General features: G+C 34.4%; 2 protein-coding genes and 1 long non-coding RNA gene across 4 annotated transcripts in view; 1 reads left to right on the top strand and 2 right to left on the bottom strand.

Moving 5' to 3' along the window:
• Positions 1-118: 118 nt before the first annotated feature.
• LOC116348582 lies at positions 119-20,232 on the bottom strand. Of its 2 annotated transcripts, none has more exons than XR_004201829.1 (3): positions 20,075-20,232; positions 19,681-19,973; positions 119-638 (listed from the first exon to the last, which is right to left on the bottom strand). It is a non-coding gene; the product is annotated as an uncharacterized LOC116348582 (long non-coding RNA). The 2 variants fall into 2 exon arrangements; XR_004201830.1 differs by lacking the exon at positions 119-638 and adding an exon at positions 7,033-7,370.
• Positions 20,233-20,559: 327 nt separating this feature from the next.
• LOC116348581 (ATP synthase subunit gamma, mitochondrial-like) lies at positions 20,560-22,088 on the top strand. The gene is made up of 4 exons (XM_031779621.1): positions 20,560-20,696; positions 20,775-20,950; positions 21,016-21,152; positions 21,241-22,088. Exons 1-4 carry the CDS (start codon positions 20,694-20,696, stop codon positions 21,834-21,836), a joined length of 912 nt encoding a protein of 303 aa, XP_031635481.1. The 5' UTR covers positions 20,560-20,693; the 3' UTR covers positions 21,837-22,088.
• A 128-nt stretch (positions 22,089-22,216) lies between these two features.
• LOC116348586 (protein lines-like) overlaps positions 22,217-24,085 on the bottom strand; it is a 1,999-nt gene continuing 130 nt past the window's right edge. The window contains exon 2 of the mRNA XM_031779625.1: positions 22,217-24,081. Coding sequence (XP_031635485.1) covers positions 22,977-24,081 — 1,105 coding nt within the window. The 3' untranslated portion in view covers positions 22,217-22,976. The remainder of the gene's footprint in view (positions 24,082-24,085) is intronic.

Genomic DNA, 24,085 nt, shown 5'->3' on the forward strand with positions numbered 1-24,085 from the left:
CCATATAAAGGCATATTATTGGTTAGGTTATTGTTTTTTTGTTTAGTTTGCCCCAAAAATTAAAAGCTAAGTTATACGAATATAAAACAAGATCAGTCATGCCAACAACTTTTTTTCAAAAAAAAAAAAAACTTGATTTTTGCTGCTGCCGAGTTGACCAAAATCATGATAATACTAGGCAACAACCTTGAAAAAAATTAGAAACCGTGTTCAATCATTCTAGTGAATGACAGTTTGATAATTATTGTTTTAAGCGGGTTTTTTAAATGATACTACACACACCTGTATATTCATTACGCTTCCTTCGCAAAAACGATGAAGTGAGTGCATTGTGTCCCTTTAAGTGGTTTATTTTGGAATTGGTATCAGTTTTATCAGTCAAAACACTGCCCAAAGTAGATCTTTTGCGCTTTGGTTTTAATTTTGTCAAAGTTGCTTGGGTATTTGTTGATCGACCACTGCTTATAATTGAAATTACAGATGAATTAACATTTGGAATTTCACTAGCATTTCGTTGATTAATTTGTGCATCGGTCTCTATCGACAATGAAAACCGTTTGCTAGCCTCTTCTTTAGAAATATCATTTGTTACCGGCCCCTCTCGAGTCGAATGTCTACGAGTATATAGCTCAAAGCTGCTGTCGTGGTTGTTATTATCCATAAATGACAAAAAATTACTATTATAAGCGAAATTTAACAGAAAAATTACAGTTTGTTTTAAAAAAATCGTTTGAATATGTTCGAAATTGAAGAACAGATTATAGAAAAATATAGATAATTGAATATCATAAGTCTCTGCTAAAACTGATGCGTTATTCACAGAAGTTATACCAACACTGATTACCGATTTTTAGTGCTTAAATCATATCACTGAATCGACTGTCTTGTGGCCCTTAGAATAGTCTGGTAAATAGCAAGTGCGAAATCGTTCGCGCGCGTCATTTAAGCATACACAATATAGTCATTTTTATGTGACTGCTTTTTTTCTTTTCCAAGAAACGACTACTCTTTGAACATTGCATTTGTGCTGCTCTCTGGCATTTATCTACCGAGTTTTTCATATAAGTTGCTCACAACTGAGGAGTGTGAGTTCAAAAATCTGGTCCGATAGACATTTTATAGTAGTGAGCCACTTATATGTACTGTACAATCTTTTTCTCTTTTTTAACCTCTTTTTCTTTTTTTTGCAATTTCATTTCAAGAGAAAACTTTAAGATACCAGATGGCAGCACGCATGTTATTTTCCAGCTATTTACGTTATATTTTATGGACTGTAAGCGTCTTCTTTGTTATTATGATATTTTTCGATGTGTAAAGAATGAAATGCTTTCAAGAAAAGTGATGTTTGCGATTAATATGAGGGCTGGGTCCGACTTTTTATAATTCGAAGCGAAAATAACGAAAAATATAAAAGGAAATCGTTGGCCATTTGCACAAGCAATATCCTGCTTTTAATAGATAGTTCGCTTTTAGCTATCATTTGCGTGAGGTGAGACTCTTTATTAGCAGAACTTTATGATGAGATTGAAGCAAAAGAACCGATCTACCATATAAACACAACTGGAATTAACTATGTAACCGGGGTTTTATATATATTTTTTCAACACATACGGTTTTTTTAACTTCCACAATTTGTACCCGTAACAGCTTTATACTATGTTAACATTTTTCCTTTTATGAGAGGAATATAATTTAATGAACCGTAAGTTTATTGTAAAATAAATGGTAACCATCAATCATCTAACTAGGGTTTATGCAAAGAAAAGCTTTGAGTCACCAACTCTTCTAAGAAAATTATTTCTGGTTGGCTTTCTTTGAATCATAAATTTCAACAATGTAAGATATACAATTTAGATTAAAAAAAAGTGCAAATTCTGCATACATATATCGTCAGGAGCAATTGTCAATAAAAAATACTGTCATTTGGGTATAAATCATTAAACACTTTTCATTTTAAATTTTTGCAATGTTTAATTGTTCTGATGGAAGAGATGAAAAAACATGAAGAGTTGGTATTGTTAAAACAAAACTGGAGATATTATTAGAAGATTTTTTATGATACATTGACATTTTCTTTTGGAAAATACCTATTCAGGCTCATAAAATTTGGTATACTTATTTTTATTATAGCAAAACCTCCAACTTAAACATATTCGTTTTGTTCTTATCAATGTTATTTTTATATTGCTATAGTAATTTAGCTATAGCCATCTAAAAGTTGGATTCTAAAAATTAACGTACCGGCTCAGAATTAAAAAAAATTCGTGATATTCTCAAGAGGACTGAGATATCTTTCCAATAAGCCAATAATGAAAAATGTCTATTGAGAAACACAGCCGTGATGACCATCCGCAAAAATCAATCAGAACATGAAAAAGTGTCCATATACTTTTCTACTCCTCATGAGCTGAGGAATCTATGGTAGAGATATTTGCAAGGGGAAAAGTATACTAAATACATCTAATACCAGTAATACAATCTAGTGAAAGATCTGATATCCATCTGTGTGAAAGAAAAATAATTTGAAAACAATATTTTTTGTATCACTCTTGCTTACAATTTTAATATTACAAAATATTAATTGAACAAAATAACTGAATCAATGTCATAAAAATATGCCAACGCACAAGATTTTATATATATTTCTTAAACAAACAAAATTTGTTAATTTTGACATGTAAAAATCTAACCTAACTTCGGTCCAATATATTTTTTCATCTTCTGATTTGTGTAGAGAGCTTCTTAGAACACTTTTCAAAAATGTAAAATATATTTATCAAAATAAACAAAAATGTTTGCATTGAATTTTAATTATTTCGGTTTGCATGTGTCTCGTTCCTCTCAGTCAGTGCTTTAAAAATTCCTCATTACTAAATCGTATTACTTGGTATTTGTCGGTATTCTTGTTGTACTAGATCGTATTACTGGTATTAGACGTATTTAGTAATTTCCCCCTTGGATATTTGTACGGAATTATGGGACACCCTGTATATGTAAGTTTTTTTAGAAGTTTTAGATGAAAGTCGATATGGCTAAACACTCTCAAGTTATAAGTTGTGACAAATTTTCGTATATTTTCGCTATAGCATCTAGTTCACTTTCACGATTGCTAATATTCAAAAAACGATTTTTCTTTTAAACACAGAAACAAACATTCGAGTACGGTTAGTCGGACTTGCGATGTAAGTAGAGCATCTACCCCTCAAAATGAGTTACGTACTCTATTTTACTCTATTTTGGGTGTTAATTTCATCCAAGTGAAAACGCATCATAGTGGAAGAAGAAATACACGTGTAGTCAAAGCCGCATGCGTTCAACGTACATATGACTACACATGTATCTCTTCTTTCACTACGATGCGTTCACTTGGTTGAAATTAACAAAAAAATAGAGTAAAATAGACTGCGTATAACTCATTTTGAGGGGTAGACTCTCTGCTAACACAACAAGTGCGAGTAACCGTACTCGAATATTTGTTTCAGTGCATGTTCGTAATTTTGTTTTCAAGTATATCCATGATGCGTTGTTCAGATAAATTTAAAAATACATCCGTCATGTCGACATTATCTAGACCTTTTTGAGAAAATTGACCGATTTCAAAACTTCAATATGCTTTCTTAATGTATGGCCCAATGGCTTTCCAACCATTCGTCAATCGTGGCGAAAAGAATCCTAGATTGAAATTTGGAAATTTCATGTATATATATCAGCCAACTTTTCACCACACTAAGGTGGTTTCGTCACTCGCGTGAATTGCCGTCCGGGCTAGATCCTTAAATTGATTATCTGCAGAAATCACAAATAATAAATTTCCAACCGGCTAAGCCTATGAAGAGACAAAATGCGAATTCCCCTCGTCTGTGCCATCTTGTATTCCATAGTTGAACTCAATTTAGTTACAATGAATTGAATCGAAAAAGAGAAAAAAAACAACAACAGTAACATGGCTACATAGATCTGTTGACCAGTGAGATACGTATAACAATGGAATGAAAGAATGAAGAAAGCGTATATGTGTATGTATGCATCAGCACGCATAGATGTACAGCTCTGTGTGGCCGTGCTATTGTTGTTGTTTTTTCTCTTTTTCATTTCAATGCTACAGAATTAAATTCAGTTTTTCGATCTAATTCGAACTAATGTGAGGTGGCGCTGATCAGCTGCGTTCGCATAAAAAAGTTCCCAATCTCATATACGCCAACCCCGCTTGTAAATTTCTGTTGACATTCACATTTCTGATGGCAATTGGGCTAACAGTATTTTTTAATTGACGCCACATACATATCACAGCGGACGGCAGTTCGCGCGAGTGACGAAACCACCTTAGTGTGTTGAAAAGTCGACTTGCTATATATACACGTAATTTCCAAATTCTAACCTGGAAGGCCTTTAGCCATTGGGCCATAGATCAAGAAAAAATATAAAAGTTTGAAAATCGGTCCACCTGTCTTCAAAATATGGTCCTTTCAAGAAATGGGTCAAAATTCAGTTCTACGGCCATAGATGGAACTAAATGAGGTCGTCGACCCCTGAAACATCGATATTCAAATTCTAGAGCTCAATACCTTTCCAACGACCCCCTAACCGTCAAAATCGATCAATCTTTTCGAAAAATTTCGCATTTTGAAAATTTCATATGATTTTCCTATAAAAGTTATTTGGTATATCCTAGGGGGTAGACACGTGGAATAGGATTAGACTTTTTAGTGTAAAAATTCGAGAAATTAAAGTGGAATAGAGAATTCAGTAGTTGGATTCTCATGGATTCACTAATCCCGTGTATGGAATAGCGAAAATGGGTTAATTCAAAGTTTTTGTATTCGATAGTACAGAATTTGATAAAAGCATTGAACTTGTTTTGAGATAGTAATTTGTTCTTTTTTGAAATATTTTTTAGTTCAAAACTCGATTACAAATTTACAAAACAATAGATACACTTTCTTAAAATTTTATTGATGAAAAAAATAATTTTAATTATCAATAACAAAATGTCATACTCCAGTATCGATAAATAAGTTTTCAACAAAGTGAATAGCGGCGAAATGTGACATCACATTTGACAATGAAATGACGGATTGGTGGAATAGTAGGATTAGTGTTTTTATATTGGAATCATGGTTTAATCGTTTGTGTCTCCCCCCTAGGGTATATCTGTGCGCAATTTTGCGTACTTGTTTTTGATCTTTTTGAAACTTTCTGGGATTAAAGTACACAAAAAACTAAGACTTTTTTGTTCCGGCACTTTTCGATATGGCCATATGTTGGCCATGGCCGGCCTCTAAAAGTCACTTTTCGACTTTTTGCCCTATGGTCACCGAAGCGCCATGACTTGACACCCCCCAGACATATGCATATCATTGGAAAGGTCTTGAAGTGAGCTATCGAGGTCTTGAAGTGAGCGGTCCAAAAATTTCAATTTGGAGTGGCCAAATTGGCCAAAAACCAAAAAGTTACCGTTTGGCCGGATACATAATGGTCATTAGCTCGAAAACTAGCCTTTCATGGTCACTTGAAATATTCACCGATTTTTGGGCCCAAGTCTAAGCTATAAAATGCCGCATAGCTTATATCCCTAAAAATTCTTGTCTTCACGATATGGCCTTTGATAGTGCGAATATGGCCAAAAATGGCCAAAAAGGAAAATTTGAAGTATTTTATGGGCCAAAATGTACTCCAATGACTCTGTAGATATGCTCTGTGACTAGCCACACAAAATTGAATAAAATATCGACCGTTTTGGATTGCTATTGCACCAAAAATCGGCCAAATGTACCAAAATTCGAATTTTCACAAAAATGTCTAGATGTATGAAATATGAAATATAAAATCTTAACAACAAATAACTACATGTTTGATAGTTTCCTCGCATAAGATCGATAAAATACCGAATCTTATGTCCCCTCCCTTCAGTCCAGAAGGTGGACTATCGTCGGGAGAGGTGCATGCGTTAAGTCACAAATGAAATTAAAAGAAATCTACAAAAATGTTAGTATAAATGGCAAACTATGCAAAAGGTCATGCAAAAATGGCCAATATTTCATGCAGTCGCTGTGGGACCTGACATAACCACTTGACATAACCATGACAAATTCATATTTGTTCGAAAGGTCTTAAAGTAAGTTCTCAAATGGTCAGTGGTGTCAATTGCGACTTAAAAATTTCATGTGGCCAAATTGGCAAAAAACCAAAAAATGACCGTTGACCGCACACATAACGGGCATTTTTTCGAAAAAGACTGCATATGTTCTCTTGAAAATGTCATCAATTTAAGCCTCAAGTCAAAGATAAAACAATATGCATACAACATACCACTGAAAAATACCTCTGTTCCTCATTATGAACCATAATTTGTATAAATTTGGTCCAAAAATAACCTAAAATAAAATATTCAAATTCATGTGTCTTGAATCTTTAACTTGGAAAATAGCGCTTACAAAACTATTGATATCAAATAAATGACCTCTATCAAGGTGAAGAACGAGTGACGAAACCAAAATTTGAAACACAAAATTTCTGATATCAATTTTGTGACGAAAATAGTTGGTAGATATATTTTCTGTGTACTGTGAATATAAACTTAATATACATTTGTAAATTCGGAACGTTGCTTCATTGCATCAGCATGAACTCAAAGTAAAAAGAAGAGAATTTCTGCAACGTTCCGAATATACAAATGTATATTAAGTTTATATTCACAGTACACAGAAAATATATCTACCAACTATTTTCGTCACAAAATTGATATCAGAAGTTTTGTGTTTCAAATTTTGGTTTCGTCACTCGTTCTTCACCTTGATAGAGGTTTTTTATTTGATTATCATTACCAGTAGAAATTGTGAATACTATGCCGACAAATGTTTCCATCGCGTGCATGATTGTAATGACGATGGATTGAATGATAATAATATATTTTTCAAAACATCTTAAATTTCATTCTGCTATTGACTTTTCCGGATTATCCGTACTTTGACCAATTGTAAGAGTGAAAAAGAACATAACAAAACACTAATGAAACTATTACTTGCATTTCAAAGCTTAAATCCAAGATGGAAAAATCTAGGCGTCTGATCGATTAATTACGGTTACACCCTTCCTTGTGTTTTTCAAAAAGATGAAAATACAAAACCCAAACATAACGTTTGCCACACCCCATTCGTTTACACGACATATATCCACACTATCAACTATAATCTGAATACACTATACTCCTCGAGTCGAATTTTTTTTAACATCGAAGACGTGAGAAAGCATTTTAACCTCCTTTCTCTTCTACTTTCTTTGCTGATGGTGGCAATCCAAGTTCAGTAACAATTCGACGGTGAGGACCGGATATCGCCCGAATATGGGTGTAATAATTATCCATTGCGTACCTGCCAACAAAAAAATTTGTACATCACTACGTATGGTCCAGACAAACTGTTATAAAATGCCCTTTTGGCCGAAAAATAGCACTTTTTCTATCAACGTATTTTTGACTAATGTACTAATATAATTTTTTTGTACTAATTATATACTTTTCAAAAATATATAGGTTTTTCACGATTGGAACTAGTATCGTATATTCCCCATACAAATTAATTTTATCGATTCTACGAATACGACATCTGTTAAAAAAGATACCGATTTTTGTTACTACTGTTGCTTTGACACAGCTCGAGCAAACTATACGGCTATGGCTGTGTTACACTCACAGAAGGCGTCAATTGTAATATTTGTGAACTCTGGTAGTAATTTACTAAATTACCACCATTACAATGTGCGGCATGGTGATTTTTGTATGTATTGTATTTGCTTTGCTGTGACAGCGCTGTACAGTATTACCACCAACACTGCGTTGAGCGATAGTAATATTGCTCAGCAAAGCAAATACAATACATACAAAAATCACCATGCCACACATTGTAATGGTGGTAATTTAGTAAATCACCACCAGAGTTCGCAAATATTACAATTGACGTCTTCTGTGAGCAGACGAACTAATACAAAAGAACACACAGACTCCGATCCTGTGTATGCGTATGTATTGTAAATTTTGCACAAGCAGCTACGATTGACGACTGAGTGCAGAATTTGTAATACATACGCATACACAGAATCGGAGTCAGTGTGTTCCTTTGTACGTTTACACGAGCTGTATTAAAACACCACTAGTAACAGAAATCGGCGAGTTTTTTAGAAGATGTCGTATTGGTGGAATCGATAAAGAAAAATCGACGATATTAGCGCTCATTGGTTTTTCAACTTATTTTCACATTTGTGTATATATTCAGGCTTCGACAGTTCTTCAAAAATAGCAACTGTTATAATCGGTGAAATATTAGTATAATTCTATAATAAAATAAATTTGATTAAGCAAATTGGCCCATAATTATATCCACTCTTACTCTTCATATCCCACTCGATATTTCGATATCACAACATTTAGGTCCCAAAACCAACAGTGGACTTTCATAAAAATCGCTTAAAAATCGAAATTTTGTACTATTTTCGTACTAACACAAAATCTTCTCTATAATTATGTACTCTTCATATACCTTCTTGAAATTTCGATATCATAACTTTATATTTGCTTAAAGTTTCGTACTATTTTTGACTATGTGTCTCAGTTGTAAGATATTGTAATATTTCTGCGAAACTCATTTAAATTTCCAGATCCCTAACTTTTATTCAAAATAATCTCAAAACATTTACAATAATGAATTTGCAATTGACCATTGCCCGATTGGGAGAAGGATTGAACAACAGAACGAGGACGATTTGCAACACTTCCAGCGGAGCCACCAACTGTCGATGGATTCGTCGACATGATCAAAGCGCTGGACGATGCTGCAAGACGCACATTGATGGGACGGATCGGTCAACCGGGTGCACCACTACCACCAGTTCCTCCAACTATTGATGAAATCCATGATCCCATTGCTACCAAGGGCCTTCAAGAAGTAATACAAATTTATTTTGATGTGTATCGGCCGTATGTGTACGTCCACGATCGACTATTGTACGCTTCTCTGGGGTTCCGAATCAACGATTTGATCGCTTTCAACATTGGCAATATTCAATGCGTTGACGGCATTACCACGTGCTCACATACCATATAAAGCACGTGTCGATTATTACGCTGTCCGGTTAGCAGTATTGACCATGCCGCCGCAAACTTATGTGTATTTTTACACCGGGCAAATGGGTTCACAGCCAATCAACCATACGCTCGAACCAAGCGACTTCCAATCAACGCCAAAGCCCAGTTGTTAGAACATCATTACAACAACGCACCAGAAGACCGTCGTTATACTGTTTAGTGATCATTGCCACCGCGGACATCGCTGCATGTGTTCCGCTTTGATATAACAACCATGCAGTACGTTGTTTTTATTCTAGAGCGTTCATATTAGTAACACATGAGTCAGATCCATATAAATTTTATATGAAAAATGATGTAATTTGCATTCTCTTATGATTAAACATCCGCGGATTGGCCAGACTTTTTATTTCAAAATGCTGCATGTGGTAGAGGGGTTCACGATATGACATTTGGGGCAAAAAAAATATATTCCTAGATTGATATGGTGCTAGATATGATCCTTGGTAGCTCCAAGGACCCCATTATTTGACTGGAATATGACATAAATATATTCGAATATTATGGCTCCCCCTCCCTATCCAGTCTGGTAAATTTTTGCGATTGCCTTTTTAGGGATTTAGTGACTAATTTGTGATAATTTGTGACACCATTATTTCGGCCCATGGAATATACCTTCGGCCACTTTTGGCCATTTTTCTATTTAGGCCTATTGGCCAAAATGTCTCTTACCAGAAAACCATTCAATATGTTAGACTCCGATTTTCGTTTTTTTGGATTTAATCGGTAGAGAGGCCTAAAAAAATATAATTTGAACCATTTTTGCCCAAACTCATATTTGGCTTTTTTATGTCCCTCTGTGTTTCCATGGGTACCATGAAGTGATCACGATGATCTATGTCATAAACGACTTGAGATAATCGATTACTTTCTTGAGCAAAGTTGTAGCCCCTAAGGAGACGAAATTTTTTTTATACCATGGTGACCCCCCGATCCCCCGGTGGATAAAAATGACCTTTAAGGGAAACATAAAAGTTATCAAGCGAATTTTGACCCCTTAAAGGTCAAATGGGCCAATATGTTTCTTCCCACGAAAGTTACGTCTATCCATGTACTATCCACTGACATATTGCTTTGACCCCCGGGGAGACCCAATTCGGGAGGCACGGGTCCGAATTTTCGAAAAAAAATTGAAATCGCCCAAATGGGGTCAAAAACCGACCCAAACCCAAAATTGACCCCATTTTTGGATTCCTAAGGGTAATTTTTTACGTAAATAGAAAAATGTCCTAAATCCCTAAAAAGGCAATCGCAAAAATTTACCAGACTGGATAGGGGGAGCCATAATATTCGAATATATTTATGTCATATTCCAGTCAAATAATGGGGTCCTTGGAGCTACCAAGGATCATATCTAGCACCATATCAATCTAGGAATATTTTTTTTTGCCCCAGACAGGCCAAACCGTGGCCGAGATGTCAAATCACAAATGTCATTGATTGTCCCTATCGAAATCTGCTGTCAAGCAAGTTATATATTAATTATTGTATTACATTTTGTACGAGACTTATTTATTTAGAAATATAAAGAAAGAATGTGAATGTGAACAAAAAAGATAAAAAAATTAATGTCGTGACGAATTATGGTATAAAATAAATATTATAATTCAATTACTCAGCGGCTAGTGTGATTTCATACGTCTATACCACTGCAATGCGGTACCAATACAGGCGTGTCAAAAATTTTCGGGCCTGACATATAGAAGGTAATAATTACAAATTGTTCTTGTGCTGTAATTGAAGTACGAACTGTCACTAGTATTGCAGAAAAAAATTGAGTTGATATCTGTCATAGTATATTTTCTACAGCATTGCATACCAAGTAACCTCGATATTTTTAGAAAAATGGAAAAAATCAAAAATCATGTCGAGATTTGATATTTCTTAAAAGATGGTACATCATCAAACGATTTCAATCGCTTCTTGCGTGCATTTTATGGGGACCTCCTTCGTCGTATACCATAGTCAAACATTAAGAATAACCTCTGCAGTTGTACAAAGATTATTGAAAGGTGACTCTCACACTTTTGCTTCAATAGTGAGAACAATTCTAAATCTGATGGCCCCAAATCGAAGCGTCGTTCATGAAATATTCCAAATGCCCAAGGGCACGTTAGCTGCGACCCTCAGCATCACAGCAGACAGTGTCTTTAATAACCACATGATAAATGTTGCTTGGAGAAAGTTTGTTCGCGAACATTCGAAAAGTCTTTGAATTTTTTTTGACAGATGAACACTTTTCTCTTTGTGATGGATTTCTCATGCTTCTGGAATATGGTGAATAAATCAATTGTAGTTGGCAATGAAGTCTGGTTCCAGTGCTATAAATCAAAGATCAGAAAGAAGAGAACGCAGTGGAATACAGTGGAGGCAAGGCATCAGTAGGAACTTTCTACTAGAAAGTATCCATTTAATGCCATCACAGATTCGTTCATGCAGTTACAAAGCCAGTTGTTCAAGTCGTATATCAGCCACATTCAATTGCAAATCAGAGCGAATCCAAAACATTTTTGGCGATTTGTAAACGACAGAAGAAAGAGAAGTGACATTCCGCCTATTGTTGAATACAACAATGAGACTGCGAGCACAGACGTAACGAAAGCGGAATTATTTGCTGATTTTTTCGAAAATCAGTATACACAGAGCGACAATATCGACTTGGATCAATTGCTGAGTAAATGCGGTGACATCTCGTTTGACATTGACATCAATGAAGTAGACGTGATGAAAGCACTACAAGCGATCAATGTAAACAAAGGAGCCGGCCCAGATGGTATTTCACCAAAAGTACTGAAAAATTGTGCGCATACTTTGTCAAAGCCGTTAACAATGCTATTTCGTAAGTCGTTGCATCAAGGATGTGTTCCGGCAGCATTGAAAAATTCCAGAATTGTGCCAATATTCAAGTCTGGAAAGAAATGCAGTGCATCGAATTATCGACCGATCGTGATAATACCAACAATAGCCAAATTATTCGAAATTGTTGTGTATAACAAAATCGACACATTTGTTAATGCAAAAATCAGCCACAATCAACATGGATTCGTGAAAAATCGATCAACCTCAACAAATTTACTGCAAATGGTAAATTTCACGATGGACTCAATGATCAAAAAATGTCAAACGGATGTGCTGTACACAGATTTTGAGAAGGCCTTCGATCGTGTGAACCACAAGAAATTGTTGCAGAAGTTGGTGAGCTTTGGATTCGGCCGACGACTTGTCAAATGGTTCCATGGATATTTGACAGCGCGAACACAATTTGTTGGAATCGGGGAGAGAAAGTCAAGAACTTTCACTGTGTCATCGGGAGTACCTGCGGGAAGTATCTTGGGACCATGTCTATTTATTATTTTTATTAATGACATTGTCGAAACCGTAACAAATGCACTTGTTTTATTATTCGCAGACGATCTAAAACTGATACGAACAATACAATCGCTCATTGATGCCATTATTTTCCAAAGAGCCATTGATCAGTTGAACGACTGGTGCACTGAAAACAGCCTAAACTTGAAGCTGAGGAAATGCTTGGTAATGACGTATGCAAAGGGTGGATACGCAATCGACTACGTTTATACGATCAACAACGGCCAACATACGTTTGAACGAATCAGTTTGCACAAGGATCTCGGCGTTATTTTCGACACAAGACTAACGTTCATCAATCACATCGATGCGATCACAGCCAGTGCACTTGGGGCAATGGGATTCATAAAACGCACATTAAAGAATAAGTTCACGATTGAATCGGCTAAAATGTTATATTTTGCGCTAGTCAGATCAAAGTTAGAGTACGCGAGTATAGTTTGGCAACCATACCACCGTATACACTCCGATAGAATAGAGTCAATTCAGAAAAAATTTGTGATATGGTCTTTAAGATTTGTTTACCAAAGAGATGAGAATTTTGTATTGCCAGCGTATCAGTTTAGATGTGATGTTTTAAGTATTCAACCGCTTTGGAGACGGCGTATAAATGCCTCTATATTTTTAATTTACGATCTCTTATTAGGTAAAATAGTGTCGCGTTCGCTTAGAGATAAGATTGTATACACAAGACAGCAAAATAACAAAAACCAAAGAAATTTGAGGAATACAGAACTTATTAGAGTACGAATGTTTTACAGTTGAATATGCACATAGTCAACCATTTTACGTAGCGTGTAGGAATTTTAATTTAATAAGAGAAACATTTTTGGACTCGGCATCGAGACACATTTTTAGAAATAGTATTGTTAAATTGGACAATTTGTTATTTAAAATTCGGTAAAATAGACTAAGAAAAATTGTGTTATGAATCACAGCGGACGGCAGTTCGCGCGAGTGACGAGACCACCTTAGTGTGTTGAAAAGTCGACTTGCTATATATACACATAATTTCCAAATTCTAGCCTGGAAGGCCTTTAGCCGCGATTGGCCATAGATCAAGAAAAAATATAAAAGTTCGAAAATCGGTCCACCTGTCTTCAAAATATGGCGTTTCGAATATACAAATGTATATTAAGTTTATATTCACAGTACACAGAAAATATATCTACCAGCTATTTTCGTCACAAAATTGATATCAGAAATTTTGTATTTCAAATTTTGGTTTCGTCACTCGTCCTTCACCTCGATAGAGGTTTTTTATTTGATAGTAATATACAATGGACACAGTCGATATCTGCTGCTCCGAAGTCGAAAAGACTGGCGGCTGGTATTCGATCGGGTAGTGTTTCATTGCAAATGATATTGTAAATAATTGTGATAAAATCAGTCTGTGATCAGACGGTGAATAAATAAATAAAAATAATAAGTCGCCTCCTTACAGGTGCTTTGTAACATATGGCTTCCGTTTCTAGTATACAGATGGTATATTGATGGTTGGCTTGTCACCAAAATAAACTATGGTCTTGGGCCTGTACCACGCTCAAGAGATGTATAGATTGCGTTATGTAGTAGAAATAAAGTAACGCTTTCTTCTGGACAACATTTTGTCTTCGCATAGCAGCAGACGAATGAATGTTTGGGCAATGCACCTTTCTCAACTGAAAGTGCATCCAACTCTACCATCTATTGTATTTATTGGGGCCGGCCCCTAGCTAGTATTTCCAGTATTCAAACAGAAAAAAGTGTCGCATGGGAAAGTAATATGAGCCCGAAGTGAAGAAAATGAACGATATTTTCAACCTATGGGAGGACTAAGATACCGAGTGGTTTTCAGCAGGACTGAAAGCATTGGGGTATCGAAATGAATGTGTCATTCGTGTTCAAGAGGACCATATTAAATAATAAATATAGTCGTCACAAAAATACAATGTGTGTTTCTATGTTAGGCCTGAAAATTTTTGACACTACTGTATATACAGACACACAAAGTTCAACTCGCTTTGGATAACATTTCTATTTTTTACACCTAATGACGGCTCATCATTTTTGTTTTTATTTCATTAATAAAACTAAATTAAAATTGAAATTAAATTAAAAAATGTAAGTTTTTTACGAATGCGATTGCGTGGTTTTATTGTTCTGCTGTGCAGCAGCAGCAGGAATATATTGAGTTAGGTGTCCTCCTGAGTCAATTTTATTGTATTATTTTTTTGTAGTTCTTTTATTTAATGCACGTTTGAAAAATTAACAAAAAACAAATTAGGAAAATTGATTTATTGTTTTATTTTATTTAAAATATTTTCATTCATAAGTTTCATCGTTGTTTCAAATTTTCTGTTCGCTATATGATACTCTTTTGTTCCACATTTGATACAAATATCAGAAAATTTGGAACAACGATGACACCTAACCTCCATATGTTCCTGCTGCTGCTGCACAGCAGAGCAATAAAACCACGCAATCGCATTCGTAAAAAAACTTACATTTTTTTATTTTAATTTAGTTTTATTAATAAAATAAAAACAAAAATAATGAGCCGTCATTAGGTGTAAAAAATAGAAATTTTATCTAAAGCGGGTCGACCTTTATGTGTTTGTATATATTGGTACCGCTTTGCAGCGGTATACGCGTATTCAAGCATACTTTCCGCTGAGTAATTGAAATATAATATTTATTTTTTTACATAATTCGTCACGACATTAATTTTTTACCTTTTTCACATCATTTCACATTGTTTTTTTTATATGATTGTCCGAGAATGAATGTGAGACTTCTCCTGGGAGTTTATTGAAATGTAACACCGCCATACAAAAAATGCTGACTGTCAGCAATTTTTGTATGGCGGTGTTACATTTCAATAAACTCTCAGGAGAAGTCTCACATTCATTCTCGGACATTCATATTTATATAATAAATAAATCCCGTACAAAATTCAATACAATAACTGTCAAGTGTAGTTTTGTTAATAGGGATTGATAAGTTTCTCGCGTGGTCCACCTGTTAAAGCGCTGTCGTCGACTTTTTCCACAAGTTTGTAGTGGGTGTTTTGCCCCAAATGTCATATCGTGAACCCCTCTACCACATGCAGCATTTTGAAATAAAAAATCTGGCCAATCCGCGGATGTTTAATCATAAGAGAATGCAAATTACATCATTTTTCATATAAAATTGATCAGAAATGACATGTGGATCTGGCCAGACTCATGTGTTACGAATGTGACTCTCCGGACATGTGTACAACGGGAGGTTAAATGGCGAGAAATTTGCTCTCAAAACTTATGCAACACATGTCACATTAATCAGTATAATTAAAGATTTGATTGCCCGAGAATCAAAGCGAGACTTCTATTCACAACTTATTGAAATATAACACCATCATACAAAATATGCTGACAGTCAGCACTTTTTGTATGGCGGTGTTACATCTTCTATTATATAAATACGCAAACATCAAAAGTTTTGTACCTCTCCTGCCCACAATTTTCATCGGATCGAAATTTCAAGCATCAAAATTGTGGTCAGGAGAGCGAAAAATGTGCATACGTGTATTTTGCATATAAAATGTATGTAAACACGCATATATGGACATTTTTCGCTCTCTTGGTCACAATTATGATCGGATAGAAAATTTAAGCATACCGTTGGAAAGGTATTAACGGCCTCTATCTGCATCATCTCATAGTTCGGAGGGCAAGGGTTCATTTTTATATTATTTTGACCCCCGCCCTCAGAATTGGGTCATTCAGGGCGGCCAAAACTATATACCACTGGAAACTACATTGATATGCGTAACTTTCATAGACAGAAACTTATTTGCCCATAAGGGGTGAATATCTCATTGTGAAGTTACAATGAATGGGGGTATTTTCACTTTTCGACCCGAATCGAAGGTACAAGCTAGACGAAGTGAAACATAGGTCAAGAGAGATTGACAATGTATGGAGCTTAGGGTGGTCCAAATCTCACTATCTGAACGGATTGTTGTTCCCCGACCGGTTTTGTTAATTTTGGTCCAAAACTAGGTAACTGGCATCATTACATTGTTTAAAGGTTGAAAAAACGACCCGACCCCGACCATATCAAAAATACCTTATTTTGCTCGTTTTTTTGACTTTCAAACGAAAAAAAGTGTATAAAGCAGATTAATAAATGAAAACTAGATGGCAAATTCAATCTGGCACCAAACTTAATCGAATGGATCAAATCATATTTGTCAAATCGTTGTCAATTCGTCAAATATGGTCAGATGGAGTCAAGCGAGTTTGTCGTACACTCAGGAGTGCCACAAGGTAGCCATTTGGGCCCCACACTATTCTTATTGTTCATTAATGACATTGTAAGTTCAATAAGTGCCGACGACATTTTTATCTCTCTGTTTGCTGACGACTTGAAACTGGCAACTTCAATTGAAAACATCAATGATACCAACAAACTACAATCAGCAATCAACAAATAAAAACTTTGGTGCGAAGCAAACAAACTGCATTTGAATCTGGATAAATGCTCGATCATGTCCATATCGAAAAAGAGAGAAAATTTAATAAACTCGTACTCATACGGCAATCACAATTTTAAAAGGGTTAGTGAGCAAAGAGATTTGGGAGTCATCTTCGACAGTAGGCTCAACTTCGTCAAGCACATCGATTCAATTGTGGCCAAAGCGACATCAGCTTTTGGATTCGTGAAACGATTCAGCCACGATATTCCTGATGTCCATACCCTGAAATCGCTTTACTGTGCTCTTGTGCAGTCAGTTTTGGAATATGGCAGTTTAGTGTGGCTACCGTATCATGGCATACACAAAAACAAAATCGAGTCATGCCTGCGTCAATTCACAATGTTCGCACTCAAAGAATATCCAAATATTTCAAACAACTTTCAAATATCATCATACAGCACTCGTCTAGGCAAACTCAACATGCAGTCACTTCAAAGACGCCGTATAAATGCCTCAATTTTATTTATATTCGATCTACTGCATAATAAAATTCATTGCCCATTACTGAAGATGGAAATCGCTCGAAATCAAAATGAACGCAACCTGAGAAATATCGCTTATTTCAAAATCAACGACAAATTATTAAGAATCAATCCAGATCAACATTCAAAAATCGACTTTTAGCTTTAAGTGATGAACACTTTTCAACTTGTCATTAGTATCTAATCATAATGCTGTTTTCTTGAACGATCAAATGTGGTCCATTGTGATATCTATTTTATTTTAATGCTTGACTCATTTTATCCAGTGCAATTTGAAAATTTTATTTTACTACAAATATTTATTTATTTATGATCAAATTATTTTTTGTATTATATCTCAAATATTGAAAAGATGTGGTTTTTAACGGTGATCAGATGTAATATGCATCGTTGATTCATACCTTTTTCCCACCAATACATGTATATAAATATGTACAAACTCAAACATGATTCAGCCAGTATTTGACGGTGAATAAAGAAAGATTATAATTAGGGTGGAACATTTTCGGCATAATTTTGCGGCCACTTGGAAAAACATGTCTTATTGTCTACAGATTCAAGATATAAAAGAATTTTCATCTTTATATTTGATATAAGTGAGCGACTTGAATAAGAGGGGACCATTCCACTGGGAAATCATAAAAAAAATCAGTGACCTAATCACTGTGAAAACGTCTGAATTTCAACAAAAACGACCTCTAATGCAAAATTTTTGTTATTCAGCTCAAATAGAAAAAAAAAGTATTGGCTGTTAGGAAAATTATTTCAATTTGCTAGGGTTTTTTTTGTAAAAATTAAGAACTTTTTTAGCGCTTCAATTTGGTGCAAGAATTCTTTCGGTTTGCTAAGTTGTTTTGGAGTGGAAAGAAAATCCCTCTTTTTGCTAGTATTTTTCGTGCGCAAAAACTCTTTCAATTTGCTGGGAATTTTTTTTCTAACCCCCACTTAAGTGAAAAATCCCCATAGAATTGTTAGCTTGCGCCACAGCAATGAAATCCCTACTACCGTGCTAGATGGTGTCGATACGAGTGGACGGATTTTTAAATTTATTTGAACGACGCCATGTTACTATACTTGTCCATTACAACGTAAATGTAACAGAAGAAACACACAGTCCATGTCTAGGGGGTAGACACGTGGAATAGGATTAGACTTTTAGTGTAAAAATTCGAGAAATTAAAGTGGAATAGACAATTCAGTAGTTGGATTCACATGGATTCACTAATCCCATGTATGGAATAGCAAAAATGGGTTAGATTCAATGTTTTTGTAATCGATAGTACAGAATTTGATCAAAGCATTGAACTTGTTTTAAGATAGTAATTTGTTCTTTTTTGAGATATTTTTTTGTTTAAAAGTCGATTACAAATTTACAAAACAATAGATAGACTTTCTCAAAATTTTATTGATGAAAAAAATAATTTTAATTATCAATAACAAAATGTCATACTCCAGTGTCGATAAATAAGTTTTCAACAAAGTGAATAGCGGCGAAATGTGACATCATATTTGACAATTAAATGACGGATTGGTGGAATAGTAGGATTACTGTTTATATATTGGAATCATGGTTTAATCGTTTGTGTCTCCCCCCTAGGTCCATGTCCTCGCTAGTGGACATAGACGATTTGAACCGTCAATGGGAACTGGATCAAGTATAGAACTTTACATAGAATCATATACGATGAATACGGATTACACAGTCTGTTTCAAAATACCGTCACCAATGTCGACACCATTTGACATCAAAATTTTGACAGTAAAAATATGTGTTATTGTTGTTGTCGTTTCATTGCTGTGGCTTGCGCACCGCTGATTTCGTATACACATACGCTGATGTATTTAGTAAATTAATGGAAACAAATACATAACCACCTGTTTGGCAACTAAAATCTGACAGTTATCGAATGAAAATACGACGAAAAATTGTTTGTCACCAATAATGTAAATTATGACATGTTGTTTTTGTACCAATATTCTAATTATAGAAGATATTTGTTTTTGTTTTAAAAATAATAAATGCATGATATTATATACTATATTCGTATGAAATCAATTTGAATCGTTGCGAAGAATGTTCTATATTCTAAAACTATACTTCTTATGGAGCGATACTGTGTAACATGGTAATAGAAAAGGAACGTTTCACATTTTTGATTTGAATATAAAGAAAAGCTCATTTTACTTACGTGGTGTCAAGTCTTCGTATTTATTAAATGCAGTACCATCGCAACGTAGAGTCATTACTAGTTTTTACATATAACACAAAATCGTCAAAATAGTTTGGTTTTTTGCTATGATTGCAAAATATTTCACACAAATAGATAAAACGAATTATTTTTACATGCCAGTTGACAGTTTAATCTGTGAATCAGAACTAATAACGCCCCAGTTGATGAGTTTTCTATGTAATGTACAAAAATGTTCGCTGGCGAGGAATAATTGAAAATAAAATACACGGCCACAGAACAAAACAAAACAACTAAAAAGAAAAATTGCAGTAATTTTTACTGAAGAATTTGCTTGAAAATATGAGGTACGTTTTTGAAATATGTAAAAACAATCAATTTTTTAAAGACAAACCACTGGGAAGCCATATACATGCACTATTTGTAGATGTTGTTATTTTATGGAATAAAATCCTATGCAAATTATTATAATTCAAACTCAATTGCTCATGTTATCTCACATTATTTTCTTTTTCATTTCATTTTGTTTCTATTTCCGTTCAAATGTTTTGACAGTTCTCGTTCATTTTCTCTTTTCATTGCTATGAAGCATGCGTATATATGAAATGTTTGTTGTCAATCATTCTTGTGACAAAACTGCTCTACTACAATTTCTATTTTAATATGTAGTTGTTAACTTTATTTTTGTATAAAAAAATATTTTTAGTTGAAACTTAATTTTCATTGAAATATGTAATATTCAGTTGAAATCTTCAGTTTTAACTTTGCTTTTTTTCATTCGTCAATGCAAAAGCATCTGTTAGAGTGATAGATTGAATAACACTACAGTACTAGATCAATGAGAAATCGTATGTTCAACGAAGTGACATTTTGCCTTTTACATAATAATTTTGTTACGATAGAGAATTTTTCTCGCATACACACATTTTCGTCAGGCGTTCAAAAGACAGAAGTTTCTTTTTAGATTTTAAGTCTATTCTACATTCCGACAATTGAAACTATAAACATCGAAAATGGTAAATAAAGTGAACGAAAAGTAAAAAGTAAGTATAATTAATACAGTTTTAATGAACATTTTTTGGTTACTTTGCTAGATTTGGATGCAAAAACTCACTGGTTCTGCTGCGGCAGTGAATTCCATCGTTGCAAATGGTGTGTATGCTCAACAAAGCCGTAACATGGCCACTCTGAAAGCCATTTCAATTCGTTTGAAGTCAGTAAAAAATATCCAAAAAATCACCCAATCTATGAAAATGGTGTCAGCCGCTAAGTAAGATAATGTTGTGACTATTCTACTATGAAATTCTTTCTAATACATTCTATTTCAATTAACAGGTATTCCCGTGCTGAACGTGACTTAAAACAAGCTCGCCCATTTGGCGAAGGAGCCACGAAATTTTATTCGGTGGCTGAAATCGAACCACCAAAAGAAAATCAAAGGGAGCTTCTTGTAGCTGTGACATCTGACAGAGGTAAAGATTTTTTTTTGGCCGGTACCAAACATCACATTTTTATATTTTTATTATTAATCAAACCACCATCGAAAATCATTTTTTTAAGGTCTTTGTGGTGCTGTTCACACTGGTGTTGCACGTTCCATTCGTAACGATCTTCAATCGCGTACAGAAAGTACCGAGAATACGAAAATCGCTTGTGTCGGTGATAAAAGTCGTGCAATTTTACAACGCCTGTTTGCCGATAAATTCATATTCGTTGGCAATGAAGTCGGTCGCATTCCACCAAATTTCTTGGACGCATCGAAAATTGCTAATCAAATTTTCGAGTCTGGTTACGATTTCTCTCATGGTCAAATCATTTACAATAAGTTCAAAAGCGTTGTCTCATACGCATGCAGTTCGGTGCCAATTTTTAGCGTGAAAGCTGTTGAGTCTTCAGATAAATTGGCCGTTTACGATTCACTAGATTCTGGCGTTCTAAAGGATTACCTTGAATATTCATTGGCTTCGCTTTTGTATTATACAATGAAAGAAAGTGCTTGCTCCGAACAATCATCACGCATGACAGCTATGGACAATGCTTCTAAGAACGCTGGTGAAATGATTGATAAACTTACTTTGACATTCAACCGTACTCGACAGGCAGTCATCACTCGTGAATTGATTGAAATTATCTCCGGAGCTGCCGCTTTGGAATAAGCTCTTTAATTATCAATGTACACCGTGTTCCGCCTACAAATAACAGCCAATATTATTTTATCATTCCAGTTATTTCAATAGTTACACAAAAAACATTCTGAAAACTTTAAACGATATTGCAACTACAAAATGATAGGCATTTATTTCTGCAATTTATATAATTTGGCTAATTCAATTTATTCAAAATTAATTTGTTTCAAAAACAATGCAAAATTGGAATGTTAAATAATAAAAAAATCGATATGAAGAAAAGAAAAGTTTTTTAATTGAAAATTTTGAAATTTTTTTTATAAGGCATTGAATTTTGATCATATCATTAAAATAATTTTATAAAATCCTTGCTTTGTTCAGTAAACATACTAGCAATAGATGAAATGAAATGATCGATATGGCAAGAGAAGTAAAAAATTGTTTTTATGATGAATGATAATGGATCAATACCTATTTAAATTATTACCATTAGTAGTTTTGATAATCAATAAACAAAATGAATATAGAGCCTATTTATTTATGCAAAGTTGTTCATAATAATCATTTATCTCTTTTTGGTAAGTAACGTATTTTGCATGGTGACGATTACAGACCAATACACCTCTTCATCGTCCATTATTTAAAAAATGTAATTATTATAAATTACTAAAGTCTCTTTTATTTTTAAAAAAAGTCCTAAAAATACAGTTTAATTAATTACATTCAGTGTAAATATTTCTAGCAAAATTTTGTTTTTTTATATCATTTGTAAATCTCATTTTCAGTTAGTTCCGCTCGGATAAAATTTATTTAGAAAAAATTATTCTAATTTTGATTGTTTTGCTTGGATTTTTTCACGTATATTATGTATTTCTTGGTTTATTTTCAGAGATTATATTAGCTCACTGAATCGCTGTAAATAATTATGCTTCGAAATGTGATTGACAGTATACAATATATAATATAATTATAAAACCGATTCTATGTTACGCGCGCAATGTAAGCACAAAACAGTTATGAGCTATGAACATTCGAAGATATATTCATGTTGATTAGTCAACAAAACTAAATACCTGTTAAATTTTTTCTAAATAATACAAGCTACTGATCAATTCTTTAATTTGAATTATTAAATTGGCAATAAATCTTAGTTTTTTTAAAAACTATTATTTAGCAAAGTCCATAGTTTCCTTCGTAGAGGCTTTCACACTGACGCATTAGTTGAAGTAATGGTGTAATATCATATGGAAATAGTCTCTGGAACACCAAACGATCCAATTTCAAGCGCAGCTGAATCAGAACGTCCATCACACGTTTATATTGTTGTTTTTCGGAATGACAGTTAGTTCGCATAGCACTGGATGAACTATGCCACTTGTTGCAATGATTTTGAAACATTGTCCAGTCACTGCGAATGTATTTGAGGAAACGCAGAAAATAGAGGAGGAAACAAGTCTCATCAGTGATTAAAAAATCGAGCATTGTTTGCATACCGTATTGAATCAATTCTAAAAATTCTAAAAAAGTGTACACTGGACTAATTATTTCGATAAGCATTCGTAATATTGGCCGATCATTGTTTGAATTGCTCGATTGACGGTTTGTTGTACTGCCGAATGGGGGTTGTCGTGGTAAAAAAGCAATAGTTGTACCCAACATACACAGCATTGCTTCAAGTAAATAATCATCTTGATTGCTGAACAGGTGCACTATCACTTTGCTGAAATGCGTTTCGGGATGGAAATTCAATTTATTTCTCAAGAAAGATTGAATTTTTTCGAACGCATCCTTTGTTACTTGCTCAATATGTGTCCAATCATTTTCAACTGTTTCCACACTACTGCTGCTACTGCAACTATCCATCGAACTATCCGATGAATCACCACCTCCGATCGGTCTTACGGTAACAGCAATGGCCTTCAATACTAAGAGCACTAATTTTTGTAGTAAAGTAAAATCGATCGATTTATTAAAATGTTCATTTAGTTCTAGCTCAATTTCGGAACTTTCGCTATCGTCATCATCACTGTCGTCATGTTGATTTTTTTCATTTTCTGTACTCAAACAATACGATGAGACATCATAAACTATGGTTGAATGTTTGTAACCAATGAAATTGATACTGTTTTCGGCTTCAATCTCATGATTTGGTAACGACGAAAAGATATTATTTCTATTATCTTTCGCACTGTTGAATAGCTGGGTGGCCAAATCAGTTGTGGCTTGTGGCACTTCTGGTTGCAGAGCCAATGTCGTTGTATAACACAATGATGCACTAA

This window comes from Contarinia nasturtii, unplaced genomic scaffold (genome assembly GCF_009176525.2).
Source record: "Contarinia nasturtii isolate CC-2019 unplaced genomic scaffold, AAFC_CNas_1.1 Cnas_scaffold_2546, whole genome shotgun sequence".
Lineage (NCBI taxonomy): Eukaryota > Metazoa > Arthropoda > Insecta > Diptera > Cecidomyiidae > Contarinia > Contarinia nasturtii.